The sequence below is a fragment of the Xyrauchen texanus genome, chromosome 24, assembly GCF_025860055.1.
Source record: "Xyrauchen texanus isolate HMW12.3.18 chromosome 24, RBS_HiC_50CHRs, whole genome shotgun sequence".
Taxonomy (NCBI): domain Eukaryota; kingdom Metazoa; phylum Chordata; class Actinopteri; order Cypriniformes; family Catostomidae; genus Xyrauchen; species Xyrauchen texanus.
In genome coordinates, this window is record NC_068299.1 from 27,268,388 (window position 1) to 27,283,664 (window position 15,277).

At 39.3% G+C, this 15,277-nt stretch overlaps 1 protein-coding gene across 1 annotated transcript in view; it reads left to right on the top strand.

Annotated features, from left to right (window-relative positions):
* The window catches only part of LOC127617713 (eukaryotic translation initiation factor 2-alpha kinase 3-like), a 53,947-nt gene that overhangs the window by 30,685 nt on the left and 7,985 nt on the right, over positions 1 to 15,277 (top strand). The window contains exons 3-11 of the mRNA XM_052089774.1: positions 564 to 758; positions 5,844 to 5,974; positions 6,300 to 6,594; positions 6,711 to 6,876; positions 8,524 to 8,664; positions 8,746 to 8,868; positions 9,005 to 9,231; positions 9,342 to 9,454; positions 15,126 to 15,248. Of these exons, the coding sequence (XP_051945734.1) occupies positions 564 to 758; positions 5,844 to 5,974; positions 6,300 to 6,594; positions 6,711 to 6,876; positions 8,524 to 8,664; positions 8,746 to 8,868; positions 9,005 to 9,231; positions 9,342 to 9,454; positions 15,126 to 15,248 (1,514 nt within the window). The remainder of the gene's footprint in view (positions 1 to 563; positions 759 to 5,843; positions 5,975 to 6,299; positions 6,595 to 6,710; positions 6,877 to 8,523; positions 8,665 to 8,745; positions 8,869 to 9,004; positions 9,232 to 9,341; positions 9,455 to 15,125; positions 15,249 to 15,277) is intronic.

The window sequence follows — 15,277 nt, forward strand, 5'->3', positions numbered from 1 at the left end:
TTTTCCATATAGGTTCTTTCTTTCTCTTAGTGTTTCTCAGATTCCTATGTGTCCATACTAAGTGTCAATGTTAGATTAAAAGCAACCGGACGTTAGTGATATCACCAACCTCTGTATGCATAGGTGCGTTTGAGTTTTCTTTGATTATGGGTATTTTGCTTATGTAATGGCCTTGATTTTTCTTTATAGTTGTGTGTGTGTGTGTTGGTGCTTGTGACCATTAGTATTTTTAGGGTTGTGTAACTCTTCAGACAACCGTAGACTGAGCAAATGACACATTGTGATAATGTCTAAACCAATAGAAACACTCTTGAAGCTGATTGGTCAAAGTTTCAGTGTATTCTCTACCCTTGTCTCTGTTCAGCATGGTCCACTTGTGTTTACCCTTCTGTTGATGATCTGAAATATGTTTAGATGGTACTGTCTCATGTTGAAGTTTGTGCCATTTCAGCTCATTTACAAAAGAGTCAGATCAACAATAATAGGATAATTTCGGTTTGATCAAGTTTTTGCATCAGGCACCATATACCATGCTGTACTCATAATTTCTCTTTGCTCTTCAGATTTTTGGGAATAAGATGTTCATTCCATCTCTGGATGGAGCTCTGTTCCAGTGGAACAGAGACAGGGAGAGTATGGAGGCTGTCCCCTTTAGTGTTGAGTCCCTCCTAGACTCTTCATACCGCATTGGAGAGGATACTGTGCTGGTAGGGGGCAAGTCCCTCACCACGTATGGCCTGGGCACATACAGCGGCAAGGTAACTCAAACAGATTCTAATGCTGCTATTATAATATCACTGTTCTGTTGGTTCTGTCTGATTTTCATAAAAATAAATAATTGATCTACCTTTCTCCAAACAATTTTATCTAGGGCTGTGATAAACGATTATTTTTTAAACTATTAATCTAGCGATAATTTTTTCGAATGCATCGATTAATCTAACGATTCATTTTTTTTTTTCTCAGTCCGATTCGATTTTGATTATCTCCCCATTAATTGACTAATAGCAATTTATACATGTTGATTTACATATCTGAATGAAAAAAAACATTAATTCTTAACATTGCAATATATGTTTATTGTTCTTAAAATTCCAAAATAAAAGACTATACAAGTGCAGAGTAATGCATTCTTAGTCAGAGGTAGCATTCAATAAAACCTTGAAGCCTTGAAAACACATAGGCCTAGCTTACTGAAAAAAGTGCATCTTGTAATTCTTCTTTCAGATTAAAAAAAAACAACAACTTGATGTCAAGCATTCAATAAAAAAATAAAAAGGTCACCCAAAATACTTGTTTAGAGCAATTGAAAGAATACAGTAACCAATGTAAACTTGAGGGCTTTAAGCTAATACAGAGAGTGCTTTTCCAACAAAAAATAAATACAAATTAACAGCGACAGTGGGAGCCAGCAGCCTGTCATGGCGTCCTTCCTGAACCAACAGAATTGAACATTTATGTTGAAAACACATAGTCCTAGCTTACTGAAAAAAAGTGCATCTTTTAATTCTTCATTCACATAAAAATAACAACAGCATATAGTAATACACTCTGCCACTCACCTTTTTCTTAAACTCAAAAATCAAAAATAAAATTAAAGTAAAAGTGTACAAGAGCAAAATAATGCATTCTGATGTCTAGCATTCAATAAAAAAATAAAAAGGTCACCCAGCCACCCTTTCTTAGAGCTATTGAAAGAATACAGTAACTATTGTAAACTTGGGGGCTTTAAGCTAATACAGAAAGTGCTTTTCCAACAAAAAATAAATAATGAAAATAAACATTCAGAATTCAACATTTATGTTGAACATAGGTCTAGCTTACTGAAAAAAAGCATCTTCATTCACATGCAAATAACAACTTACACTTTCCTTTCACCTTAAGAATACTGTGTGTGTGTGTGTGTGTGTGTGTGTGTGTGTGTGTGTGTGTGTGTCATTCAAGACAAAATACAGTGCATTGCCATGGTGCTAGAATGGAAGGCCATCTCCATTTTGCAAAGACGACATATCACTGAATTGTTTCCTTTTAAACTAAAGAATTCCCATACTTTAGAGCAATGAGTGCGTGCCGCCTTGCACTTCTGATAGTCTGAGGAGCCACTCGTGTTGCTACTACGCTCCGGCGCCACCATCTTTGTTTTGGGTCTGACGAATCGACACGCATATTTTGCGTCAGCGTGTATTTTGCGTCGACGTCGTCGATGATGTCGATGCGTTGTCCCAGCCCTAATTTTATCATATCACAGTAGTCTTTGTTGAGCTGCTACTGAATCCACAGTGCCAATTTTTTTTTTTACTTGAGTTGAGTTTGCAGTTTGAATGAAATATTATTATAAAAAGACACACTCAAATTTAAAAGCTCACCATTCACAATATCACAATACACAGATCTGAAATGTAGGTGGTGCTCTAATGCATTTTAGCCCTCACAGATTTGCTCGTACATAGACATTCAGTCTAATTTTCAGTTTCTGCACCACCCTCATCGTTTCATTGAATATCTCGTCCTCTGAGTGGACTATAAGTTCAATCTAGGTGTCATTAAAAAAATGAGATGATCTTCATCATCATCATTGCGGTGATGTATAACAGTTTATCATCAATAGTTGAAAACATATTTTTATGATGGTTTGTTTAGCATGCTTTTCCTGCTGGATGGCATATTTTGTTCTGGACGTCTACAATATAACATTAGATTATTCCCTCAAGCAAGCACACAGACAAGTAAAAAAGGGCACATTTTTTAGACAACTGCCTAAGGTAAAAACTAGGGCTGTCAATCGATTAAAATTTTTAATCGAATGAATTACGTGGTGTCCCGATTAATTAATCGCATGTACAAATATTTGCTGAGAAAGCCCCACATATAACAATAATTCAATATATAATGATTAAATAATTATACATAGTTATCTTTTAAATATAAAAAAATGATATATATAAAATAAAAAAATATTCAGATAATTAAGATGCATTACATTCTTGTGGCAGAAGAGTTAATCATTGATAAGACCATTCAAAAAGTGGCTTTAGAATACAATGAATTGTTTAATACCATATTATTGATCATAAGTCAATCATTGGCATACAGTTCACAGCAATCCATTTCACAAGTGAATTTGTCAATCAGTTGAAGATTTATTATGAGGGCTTGTTTAAGGACCCATCAATGAACGGCTGCGTCAGATATTTTTTTTTTTTTTTTAGAAACAAGCCAGGGGTACATAGTACACAATACTACAGATATATTTTACAATAATGCCAAGACATTATATTCATTACATAGTGCAATGATTTTCAATGCTTTGGAGTTGTTGGAGGTACAAAGAGTATTTAAATAATGTTTCAAGTCTTTACCAAAATGTGTAAATAGGGGCTTTATAGACATAAATTTACACTTATGTATAAAAAACTTGGCAAGAAAAATATCTTGGCAAATAAAGTTATCAAAACTGTGAAAACCAAATAAAACGTCTTTATAAAGCAAAGAAAAACTAATAGAGGTACGTACAAACAAACAAAATTTTCTCCAAAACACTACAGCGTGGACACATTCCCAAAAAATGTGAGGGGCAGATTTATCTTCAGCATTACAGAAGGAGCATGTTTCTTAAATAAAGATTGACTGGGTAAAAACAGTGTAACCGTTTACAGGACACCTCCTTAACCTTGTTGGTAATTAAATATTTGTGAGGTAAAGACCATACGACCTGCGTCAGACATGCTTGTGTCGCGTCTCGTGTGTGTTGTGTCATAAATGTAAAATGTTTAGGTCACAGTGTCAAGTTAAATATAGTTCAATCGACAGCCCTAGTAAAAGCATAATAGTTTATAGCTATTTGTGGCTTACAGCAGAAAAAAATTGGTGCATGAAAGTGACATATACATATATAGTGATATATTTATATATTTTATATATATATATATATATATATATATATATACTCTCACCTAAAGGATTATTAGGAACACCTGTTCAATTTCTCATTAATGCAATTATCTAATCAACCAATCACATGGCAGTTGCTTCAATGCATTTAGGGGTGTTGTCCTGGTCAAGACAATCTCCTGAACTCCAAACTGAATGTCAGAATGGGAAAGAAAGGAGATTTAAGCAATTTTGAGCGTAGCATGGTTGTTGGTGCCAGACGGGCCGGTCTGAGTATTTCACAATCTGCTCAGTTACTGGGATTTTCACGCACAACCAATTCTAGGGTTTACAAAGAATGGTGTGAAAAGGGAAAAACGTCCAGTATGCGGCAGTCCTGTGGGCGAAAATGCCTTGTTGATGCTAGAGGTCAGAGGAGAATGGGCCGACTGATTCAAGCTGATAGAAGAGCAACTTTGCCTGAAATAACCACTCGTTACAACCGAGGTATGCAGCAAAGCATTTGTGAAGCCACAACACGCACAACCTTGAGGCGGATGGGCTACAACAGCAGAAGACCCCACTGGGTACCACTCATCTCCACTACAAATAGGAAAAAGAGGCAACAATTTGCAAGAGCTCACCAAAATTGGACCGTTGAAGACTGGAAAAATGTTGCCTGGTCTGATGAGTCTCGATTTCTGTTGAGACATTCAGATGGTAGAGTCAGAATTTGGCGTAAACAGAATGAGAACATGGATCCATCATGCCTTGTTACCACTGTGCAAGCTGGTGGTGGTGGTGTAATGGTGTGTGGGATGTTTTCTTGGCACACTTTAGGCCCCTTAGTGCCAATTGGGCATCGTTTAAATGCCACGGCCTACCTGAGCATTGTTTCTGACCATGTCCATCCCTTTATGGCCACCATGTACCCATCCTCTGATGGCTACTTCCAGCAGGATAATGCACCATGTCACAAAGCTCGAATCATTTCAAATTGGTTTCTTGAACATGACAATGAGTTCACTGTACTAAAATGGCCCCCACATTCACCAGATCTCAACCCAATAGAGCATCTTTGGGATGTGGTGGAACGGAGCTTCGTGCCCTGGATGTGCATCCCACAAATCTCCATCAACTGCAAGATGCTATCCTATCAATATGGGCCAACATTTCTTAAGAATGCATTCAGCACCTTGTTGAATCAATGCCACGTAGAATTAAGGCAGTTCTGAAGGCTGAAAGGGGTCAAACACAGTATTAGTATGGTGTTCCTAATAATCCTTTAGATGAGTGTGTGTGTGTATATATGTATATGTATATGTGTGTATATATATATATATATATATATATATATATATATATATATATATATATATATATATATATATATATATATATATATATTTAGAAAAAATAAAAAGCATTTTATTTTGTGACTCTTTTGAAAATCTTTCACACTGTGGTATTAGGGCAACAAAATAAATTGTACAGGCACATTCCTGAGAATGAGAACTTGTCCATTTAAGTGCCATGTCAAAGAATGTAATATTCAAATTCATATTTCTACCCCACTACCTCTAGGGGGTGCTAATTTACACTGTAAATGTTTTCAGGCCTTATTTTGTATAACATAAATGCAAAAGTGATTTTGTTGTCTTAAAAGTTCAGATTCTATGCTTTCAAACCATACCTAATATGCCTGACCTATGTATACGGGGACTAATGTTTTAATGAAAAACATTTTTGCGATATAGCGCCCCCCTGTGGACCTGCTAGCTTTGATAGTTTAAACTAAATCAAACAAATTTTGCTCAATGTAAGTGAGGGCTTACTGAATTTACATCTGATTTAATGACTGTATGTTTATGACTGACTGTAGTTGAAAATACATATGCAAAAAAGAGTTTGTTTTAAATGTAATTTTAACATTTAAATATGTAAAAAAAAAAGAAATCTCTTTCTCTCTGTAGCTGAAGTATATATGTTCAGCGGTTGGTTGCAGTCGGTGGGGAGAGGAGGAAGGAGAGCCAGAGGATGTGCTGTTACTCCAGAGAACACAGAAAACAGTCAGAGCAGTGAGACCTCGCAACGGCTTTGAGAAGTAAGAAAGACCCTTAAGGGGTCCCACATTGGGTGCGTCTGGTGGACGACATGGCGCGCTCTAAATTTCGAAACCAACTGTTTTCAATTGTTAGCTATTGAACTCTTTAATTAACCTTGAATTGTATCATAAAGTCAGCATGAAATGGTATTTGCATCTCATTTTACTCTGAGGAATCGTGCACAATAAGATCAGTAACATGTTTTTAGAAAGTAAATAGGGTCAATTTTTATTTCATGTTGACTTTAAAAATGTATCTGAGGTAGAGAGATGCAAGGTTAGAAGTAACCCTTGTAAAATGTTCTCTTTTCCCTCTCTCTGTAAGATGGAACTTCAGTGTGGGAAATTTTGAGCTGAAATTTGTCCCTGGAATCCAGTCCAACCTCAACTTCCTGGAGGGGGAGGCGTCTAATGGGGAGACCTGGCGTGAGGTCAGACATGAAGCACAGCGTGTAATCCAAGGGGAGACTGACGCACAAACCAAAAAGCATGCCAATACACATTCAAACCCACACACTCAGGTAGAGGGCTTAGACTTGATCATCAAAGTTTCTGTGCCAGACTGGAAGGTCATGGCCTTCAACACAAAACCAGAAGGACAACTGATCTGGGAGCATCAGGTAACGTGATGCCATACATTAGGTTATGCTAATTAGAGTTCAAGCTTACATTTAATGAACAAATCCACAATTCATTCTGATTTGGTAATGTATGTCTTCCACTCTTTTCTGTTAAGTTTAGCACACCCATTGCCTCTGCGTGGTTGGTGGGAGGGGGCAAGGTGATGCCCATCAGCCTGTTCGATGACACCTCCTATACCTCCCACTCTGAGACCAAGACTCAGGAGGACGATGACATCATGGAGGAGGCCCGAGAGGACACAGAGTCTAGCGTATACTTGGGTAATGCACATTTGAAGATTGTTCTGCATGCATTGGGGCTAGGGTTGCATCAGTGTACCGGTTTCACGATATATCTCGGTATGAAAATCTCACCTGCGTGTGCGCATCTCCTTTCATCCTCGTCAGACTCGTCAACTTGCAACACACACACACACATACACACACAATCAGCAGAGAAAATGTTATAGAGAGGCGAGGGGTCTGACATAAGTGAGTGTGTTTGGGAGTTAAAGCAATGTTTCTCAACTGGTGGGGCACGGGTCTATTCGGACTGGGTCGCTGACAGCAGGGAAAGAACAATTCCATGGCGCTCCCATTAAAGATATTTCGGTGGCTGTCCAAGTAATAACCTATTTAGGACTGCTGAGGCAGATTTAATGATAATCTTGCAATCAGCTAAAGGCTTCTCATCTGCACTTTCGCACGATCATAATCTGCTCTTCTTTCTGGCATGCGCGTGCAAAAACCGGGCTTCCCTCGATATGGCGGAGCGCAGATCTCAAAACTGATGTGACCAATTTCAATTGTTGTGAGACTTTTTTTTAGTTTAAAGCATTATGGAGGAAGTCAATTCAAACCAATCAAACAGTAGGCAGCCCTGATATGCCAAACAGCACTGAGGAAGAAAAGAGTAACACTGTGCCAACTGGCAAAAAATACAATAATTCACCTTTACAAAATTATTTCACGATTTTACCTGAGTAAATGTAACTGTTATATTTTGACAATGTTATAGTTTCATATCAAATCATCAAAAGGTAGAATCTATCTAAAAACCTCATTTTATATCAACATTGTAATTTTTCAAGTTGTACTTCAACCATGATCAAAACTATGCAACATAAAAGGAAATGCATCCCAGGATACATTAAATACAGGTTTTTACTATAGCGGGTCGCCACTTGATTTTCAATGTAAAATCTGTCCTGAAGCAAAACCAGTTGAGAACCACCGAGTTAAAGGTACAGACAGGAGTATATGTAAATTATTAATAATCATAGGACATTACTTTAAAGCTCACACAGCTGATTTGTTTTCATTTAGTAGTTAGTTTAACATGCTTTAGTTATATAGCATGTTATAGCTACATGCTATTTTTTTTATCATGTTTATAATTTGGTTTATTATTATAATTCTGTTAGCTTTCTTATTTATTTTCAAAAGGGAGACTTGTTTACGTATACTTCTATTAAAGAAAATTTTTTCAAGATTCAGTTATAAATTAATTCAGTTATTTATTATAAATAAAGCATCTTTTACTGGTCATTGTAACTGATAATAATAATGGTTTAATACCGTATACTGTGAAACCGTGATATTTTCTGAGAATGTTATCGTACCGTGAAAATCTTGTACCGTTGCAACCCTAATTGGGGCCATTCACATAGAACATGTTCTTGAGTCAGGCTATGCTATTTTTTTTACTGGATTTTCAACAAACTTGCAGACATTTTTGATGTTACTGTTTTTTGCAGCAACTTTCTGTTTTAATGATGCTTTTTGCGTGAATCTTATACTTTTCCATTCTGTTGTGCTCTATCTAGCTGTTTTTGAACATTGTTTGTGTGAACAGCTCCTGAATATGTGAGACATAGACAAATTGATAACATGCGAGTCACTGCTCTAAAATGTATTTATCTGTTAAAGGGATGTTCCAGGGTCAGCTATACCTTCAGTCCTCAGTGAGAATCTCAGAGAAGTTTCCATCAAAGCCTAGAGCTCTAAACGGTCGGGGCACAAATTCAGGCATGATACCACAACCTACTGTCAAATGGAAACCCCTCATCCGTGAGTATATTACACCTCATAAACGTAAAAGTATATACTCAAGAGTAATTGTGTATGTAATGCTTGACCATTTCCTCCTAGACTCACCTTCCCGTACTCCAGTCCTGGTGGGCTCAGAAGAGTTTGATAAATGTCTGAACAATGATAAATTTTCTCATGAGGAGTACAGCAATGGAGCTCTGTCAATACTGCAGTATCCGTATGGTAAGAACAACAGTGCTCATGAATATTGTGTGCAAATACATGGTTTAATCCACCATAAGCAGTAAAATCCTTGACCGACAAACCTGTGGTTTGAGAGATAATTTGAACACATACCCTTCTCTGTTTCCGCTTGTAGATAATGGATACTACTTTCCATACAGTCCTCGTTACCGCAGTCATCGTGATGAGACCGCAGTGAGTGTTTTGCTAAAGAAAGATAGAGGTGGGTCACAGGTGAGAAGAAAAGATCCTGTGCTGCTGCTGCCGTGGTGGAAAGAGATTCTGGGTACAATCATTTTCTGCATTGCAGCCACCACCTACATCGTATGCAAGTTCTTCCATCCACCCACAACATACATGCAGGTAAACATGCTTACAATCAAATGCACTAATGTACTTCTGATACAGTCACACTGAAAAGTTGCCTAAGTTTTAGTAAGATCTCTCACTGTTTTTTTTATTTCTCTGTGCAGCAAAGGAAGGAGTCTGAGACACAGTGTCAAACCGACTGCAAGTTTGAACTGGACATTACAGAGCCCAAAGAAGTTGTTGTCACAGAGACTCGTCCTAATGAATATGTCTCCAGGTAACTGAGCAGAAACTTAAGGGTAAAATGCTATTCCCATGCTAGTCTAGGTTGGTTTATGTGCAGTTTTGGTGCTGTTATAGCTGGTGGATCAGCATAGTGTTCACCAGAAAAATTTAGCTGCTGGTGAAGCTGGTCAACTAGTATGATTTTGCTGGAAATGTTGGTTAACTGAGCAAGACTTCATGGTTAAGCTAGTTTAAAACCATGTTGGAACACCAGCCTCGTGTGCACACAGCATATGCACATTGATGGATGGTCATTGTACTAAGACCAAAAGTTTCTCCCACTACTTGGTGCAGCTTGCAAGCTTGAAGAGGGCATGACGATTCCCTTTGTGTCGGAACCGGTGACAATCTACGATAGGCGCAACATCAGGACCAATATTACAGTCTTATCAGAAGGGCAACAGCTCACTTTTGATTGCAATTCTATCTTCTGAATGCATTTATTTGTGAAATGAACATGACAGTAAGCTGTCTAATTTCAGTGAATTGTCTCAATACTCTCCTTTTTACCAAAACTTCGGAGGAAAATAATAAGGGACATCTGGGAGGTGAAAGGTACACAGTTAGCCATATACCAACATTTCTGTATGGAAACGGCTTAAGGGCAGATGTATTTTGTGATAAACCCAAAATTATGCGACAATGTGTTTTTTTTTTTTAAAGCATGACATCATCATAAACTGTGTCTGCTACCCCAATAACTGCTATGTGCATAGAACACTATCTCATAGTATGTTATGTTTACATTTTTAGAAACTGTCATCTTTTTGCACTACTGAGTACTGGTCGGCGCTGCACTGTGTCTATTGTCCTGTTCATTGTCAGAAATTTGTTGTACTGTCCCGTACTTTTTGCACATGTTTGCACGTGCACTTTATATAGGTATATATAGGTATTTTATATAGGTATTTTATTTCGTTGTGTAGTCCTGTGTTGGTCCTTTGTTGTTTTTATGTAGCACCATGGTCCTGGAGGAACGTTGTCTCGTTTTGCTGTGTACTGTACTAACTGTATATGGTTGAAACGACAATAAAAACCACTTGACTTGACACTGAGTAGGGGAGGAGGCTATTGTCATATGATAATTATTTTATGTTACGTTCAGTATTCAAATAAAGAAAAGCCTCCATGCCACCATTAACAGCAGGGGTGCTCACACTTCTATGGAATGAGATATACTCTTTCATCATGTTATTGCAGCAAGATCTACCATGTACAATAAAGGCTATACATTATCACAGTACCAAAATTTCAGTAGTCTGTAGTAAAATTTGTTGATTCAATACCAGCTTCAATACCACAACAAATAATAACACTAACTAATATGTTAATGATAGAAGAATGGTTTAAAGTTCCAAAGTACTTATTCAAGACTAGTAAATAGTCAGTAATGAAATAACAATAAAAACAGACAAATAATAGAAAAACAGCTTTTTTTAACAGCTTTAAAAAGTTGTAACAGCAGTTTCAAGTATTCAAGTAAACATTCAAAATGAAATGCAACATAAAACTACTACTGGTCTTCACTGTATGATAATACATTAATACTTTTTAAAGCTACTAAAGTTACCCAGTCAAGAGTAGTGAGTGTTTTCTCATTTTCTTGTTCTGGTTGTTTGATTATTATAATGACACACTAGACAGCAGCAGGTCTGTTAGCTTACATTTCTGTTAGCTTACATTCACCACTGTTTGCATAACCGGAGTTTACATTCCCCCCAGTGCTAACGCTAAGGAAGCGCTCTGTGAACTGTATGGGGCTATGAGCGAACTGCAGAACGCTCACCCCGACGGACTGTTTATTGTCGCCGGAGATTTCAACCATGCAAATCTCAAGACAGTGCTCCCTAAATTCCATCAGTATGTGGACTTTGCAACGAGAGGGGTGAACGCGCTTGATCTCGTTTACACAAACATCCCAGGCGTGTACCGGGCGGAGCCCCGCCCCCACCTGGGCTACTCAGACCACATCTCTGTTATGTTAATTCCAGCATACAGACCGCTCGTCAGACGCACAAAACCGCTTCAGAAGCAGGTGAAAACCTGGCCAGCAGGAGCCATCTCTGCTCTTCAGGACTGTTTTGAGTGTACTGACTGGCACATGTTCAGGGAGGCTGCAACATATGGCGATTCTACCAACTTGGAGGAATACACAGCATCAGTGACCAGCTACATCAGCAAGTGCATTGATGATGTCACTTTCTCCAAGACCATCACGACACGCTCCAACCAGAAGCCGTGGATGACTGCGGAGGTGCGCACGCTGCTGAGGTCCCGAGACTCCGCCTTCAGAGCAGGCGATAAGGCAGCCCTAAGAACAGCTAGGGCCAAACTGTCACGGGCAATCAAAGCAAAGCGCGCACACGCCCAGAGAATCCACAGTCACTTCCAGGACAGCGGTGACACGCGGCGCATGTGGCAGGGCATCCAGGCCATCACCAACTACAGGACAACATCAGTTGCCTGTGACAAAGATGCCTCCCTTCCAGATGCGCTGAACGACTTCTACGCTCGGTTTGAAGTGCAGAACGACGTGATGGCGAGGAAGTCCACCCCTCCTCCCAACGTCCAGGTGCTCTGTCTTACCACGGCAGATGTGAGGAAAACTCTACGTAGAGTCAACCCACGGAAGGCTGCTGGACCAGACAACATTCCTGGCAGAGTGCTCAGACGATGTGCAGACCAGTTAGCAGATGTTCTTACCGACATCTTCAACATCTCTCTGAGCAGCGCCATCGTTCCAACGTGCTTCAAGGCCACCACCATCATCCCCATGCCAAAGAAGTCTTCAGTGTCCTGCCTCAACAACTACCGTCCCGTCGCACTTACACCCATCATCATGAAGTGCTTCGAGAGGCTCGTCATGAGGCAGATTAAGACCCAGCTGCCCCCCTCACTAGACCCACTGCAGTTTGCGTATCGTTCAAACCGTTCAACGGACGATGCCATCACCACAACCCTCCATCTGGCCCTCACCCACCTAGATAATAAGGACTCATACGTTCGAATGCTGTTCATAGATTTCAGCTCAGCATTCAACACAATCATTCCCCAGCACCTGATTGGAAAGCTGAACCTGCTGGGCCTGGACACCTCCCTCTGCAACTGGATCCTGGACTTCCTGACTGAGAGACCTCAGTCAGTCCGGATCGGGAACAGCATCTCCACCACCACCACCACACTGAGCACTGGGGCCCCCCAGGGCTGTGTGCTCAGTCCACTGCTGTTCACTCTGCTGACTCACGACTGTGCAGCAATGCACAGCTCGAATCACATCATCAAGTTCGCCGATGACACGACCGTGGTGGGTCTCATCAGCAAGAACGACGAGTCAGCATACAGAGAGGAGGTGCAGCGGCTGACGAACTGGTGTAGAGCCAACAACCTGTCCCTGAATGTCGACAAAACAAAAGAGATGGTTGTTGACTTTTAGGAGAGCACAAGGTGAACACACTCCGCTGAACATCGACGGCTCCTCTGTGGAGATCGTCAAAAGCACCAAATTCCTTGGTGTTCACTTGGCGGAGAACCTCACCTGGTCCCTCAACACCAGCTCTATCACCAAGAAAGCCCAGCAGCGTCTCTACTTTCTTCGAAGGCTGAGGAAAGCACATCTCCCAACCCCCATCCTCACTACATTCTATAGAGGGACTATTGAGAGCATCCTGAGCAGCTGCATCACTGCCTGGTTTGGGACTTGCACCGTTTCGGACCGCAAAGCCCTGCAGAGGATAGTGAGGACAGCTGAGAAGATCATTGGGGTCTCTCTTCCCTCCATCAAAGACATTTACAAAAACACTGTATCCGCAAAGCAACCAGCATTGTGGACGACCCCAAACACCCCTCACACAAACTCTTTACCCTCCTCCCGTCTGGCAAGAGGTACCGAAGCATTCGGGCCCTCACGGCCAGACTGTGTAACAGCTTCTTCCCCCAAGCCATCAGACTCCTCAATACTCAGAGACTGGTTTGACACACACGTGTCCTGAGTTGCACTTTTAATTACTGTCACTTTATAACTGTCTGCTACCTCAATAACTGCTATGTGCATAGAACACTATCTCATAGTATGCTATGTTTACATTTTTAGAAACTGTCATCTTTTTGCACTACTGAGTACTGGTCGGCGCTGCACTGTCTATTGTCCTGTTCATTGTCAGAAATTTGTTGTACTGTCCTGTACTTTTTGCACATGTTTGCACGTGCACTTTATATAGGTATATATAGGTTTTTTATATAGGTATTTTATTTCGTTGTGTTGTCTCATGTGGTCCTGTGTTGGTCCTTTGTTGTTTTTATGTAGCACCATGGTCCTGGAGGAACGTTGTCTCGTTTTGCTGTGTACTGTACTAACTCTATATGGTTGAAACGACAATAAAAACCACTTGACTTGACTTATACTTACAAGTCCGACATTTTAATACAAATCCGCTTTTTCTCCGCAGTTTAAGTTCACTTTAGTGTATGGATACCTCACCAAGATGGACATTTTGGCTGAATTTTGAACCGTTCAGGCGTGCATCAAACTGGGCGCAGGATCACTTGCGAATCATAAATTGCGTTCTCTGGATTACTTTGCAGCAGAATAAGAATATTAACTTTCTAATAAGTGTCTATCACAAATGTAGCTGGTTATTTAAATTGTTTTTGTTATTGATGTTTTAATCGTTCTGATTGTCCGGTCGGGCAAGTAAAATTCTCTTTCACTTGCCCCTTCAAAAATCCACTCGTCTTGGACAAGCAGACAAGTGTTTATGTCGAGCCCTGCTTTAAGTCTTGTAAATTGCGAGGTTATATAGTATATTTGTATACTATAGTTTTGGCATGTTGTTTAGGACATCTACTTTGTGCATAACATGAGTAACTTTTCCAACAATTGTTTACAGACAGACTGTTCACTTTTAATTGACTATATCACAATTTCAGTGGGGCAGAAGTTTACATACACTAAGATAATTGTGTCTTTAAGCATCTTGGAAAATTCCAGAAAATGATGTCAATCCTTTAGCCAATTAGCTTCTGAAAGGAGGTGTACCGAATTGGAGGTGTACCTGTGGATTGCAAAGCGTCTAGCAAAAAGATAAAACTTTTTTTAATTTGCATCCTAAAAATAATTAGTGAAGTGAGTTTTAACACTAATTCAGTGAGTTAAATTAATTCAATGTGCGATTAGCAACTTTTTTTATTTTTGATATTGCAAATATTGAAATAATTAAACTACTTGAAATTGAATCGAAAGATTTTGTCCTAAATGCCAATGTGAAAAAACATTGGAATCATTTTTTTTAAATGGAAAAATTCAAACACATTTCTTAAAATAGATTAAACTTGTTTGCACATGGTATATTAAACACTTGCAGTTGCTGAATATGGAATGCACAAATGTCACTATGATCATATTTTACATTTAAATTCTCATGGGTAAATTTGCATTGCTTTTATGACATACATGCGCTTGTTAAATGTAAGTGTTTTCAAGTTTAACATGACTAATTTTATATGCAATTGTTTTATTGAATATAATTAAACTTTCACTTCAGCACACACACATTCTTATTTGTCAATACAGCTGAACTTTTGCAGTTGCCCTCTGTAAGTGCTGTCAGATTATTTGATTCAGAAGATAAAGACCAAAGAAATCCATAACTGATTTCTGATTTCAGATACCTGACAGACTTTGAGCCGGTGCAATGTTTGGGACGTGGTGGATTTGGTGTTGTGTTTGAGGCACGCAACAAAGTAGACGATTGCAACTACGCCATTAAGAGGATCCGTCTACCCAACAGGTAACAGTTCACACGAAAACAGTAACGCT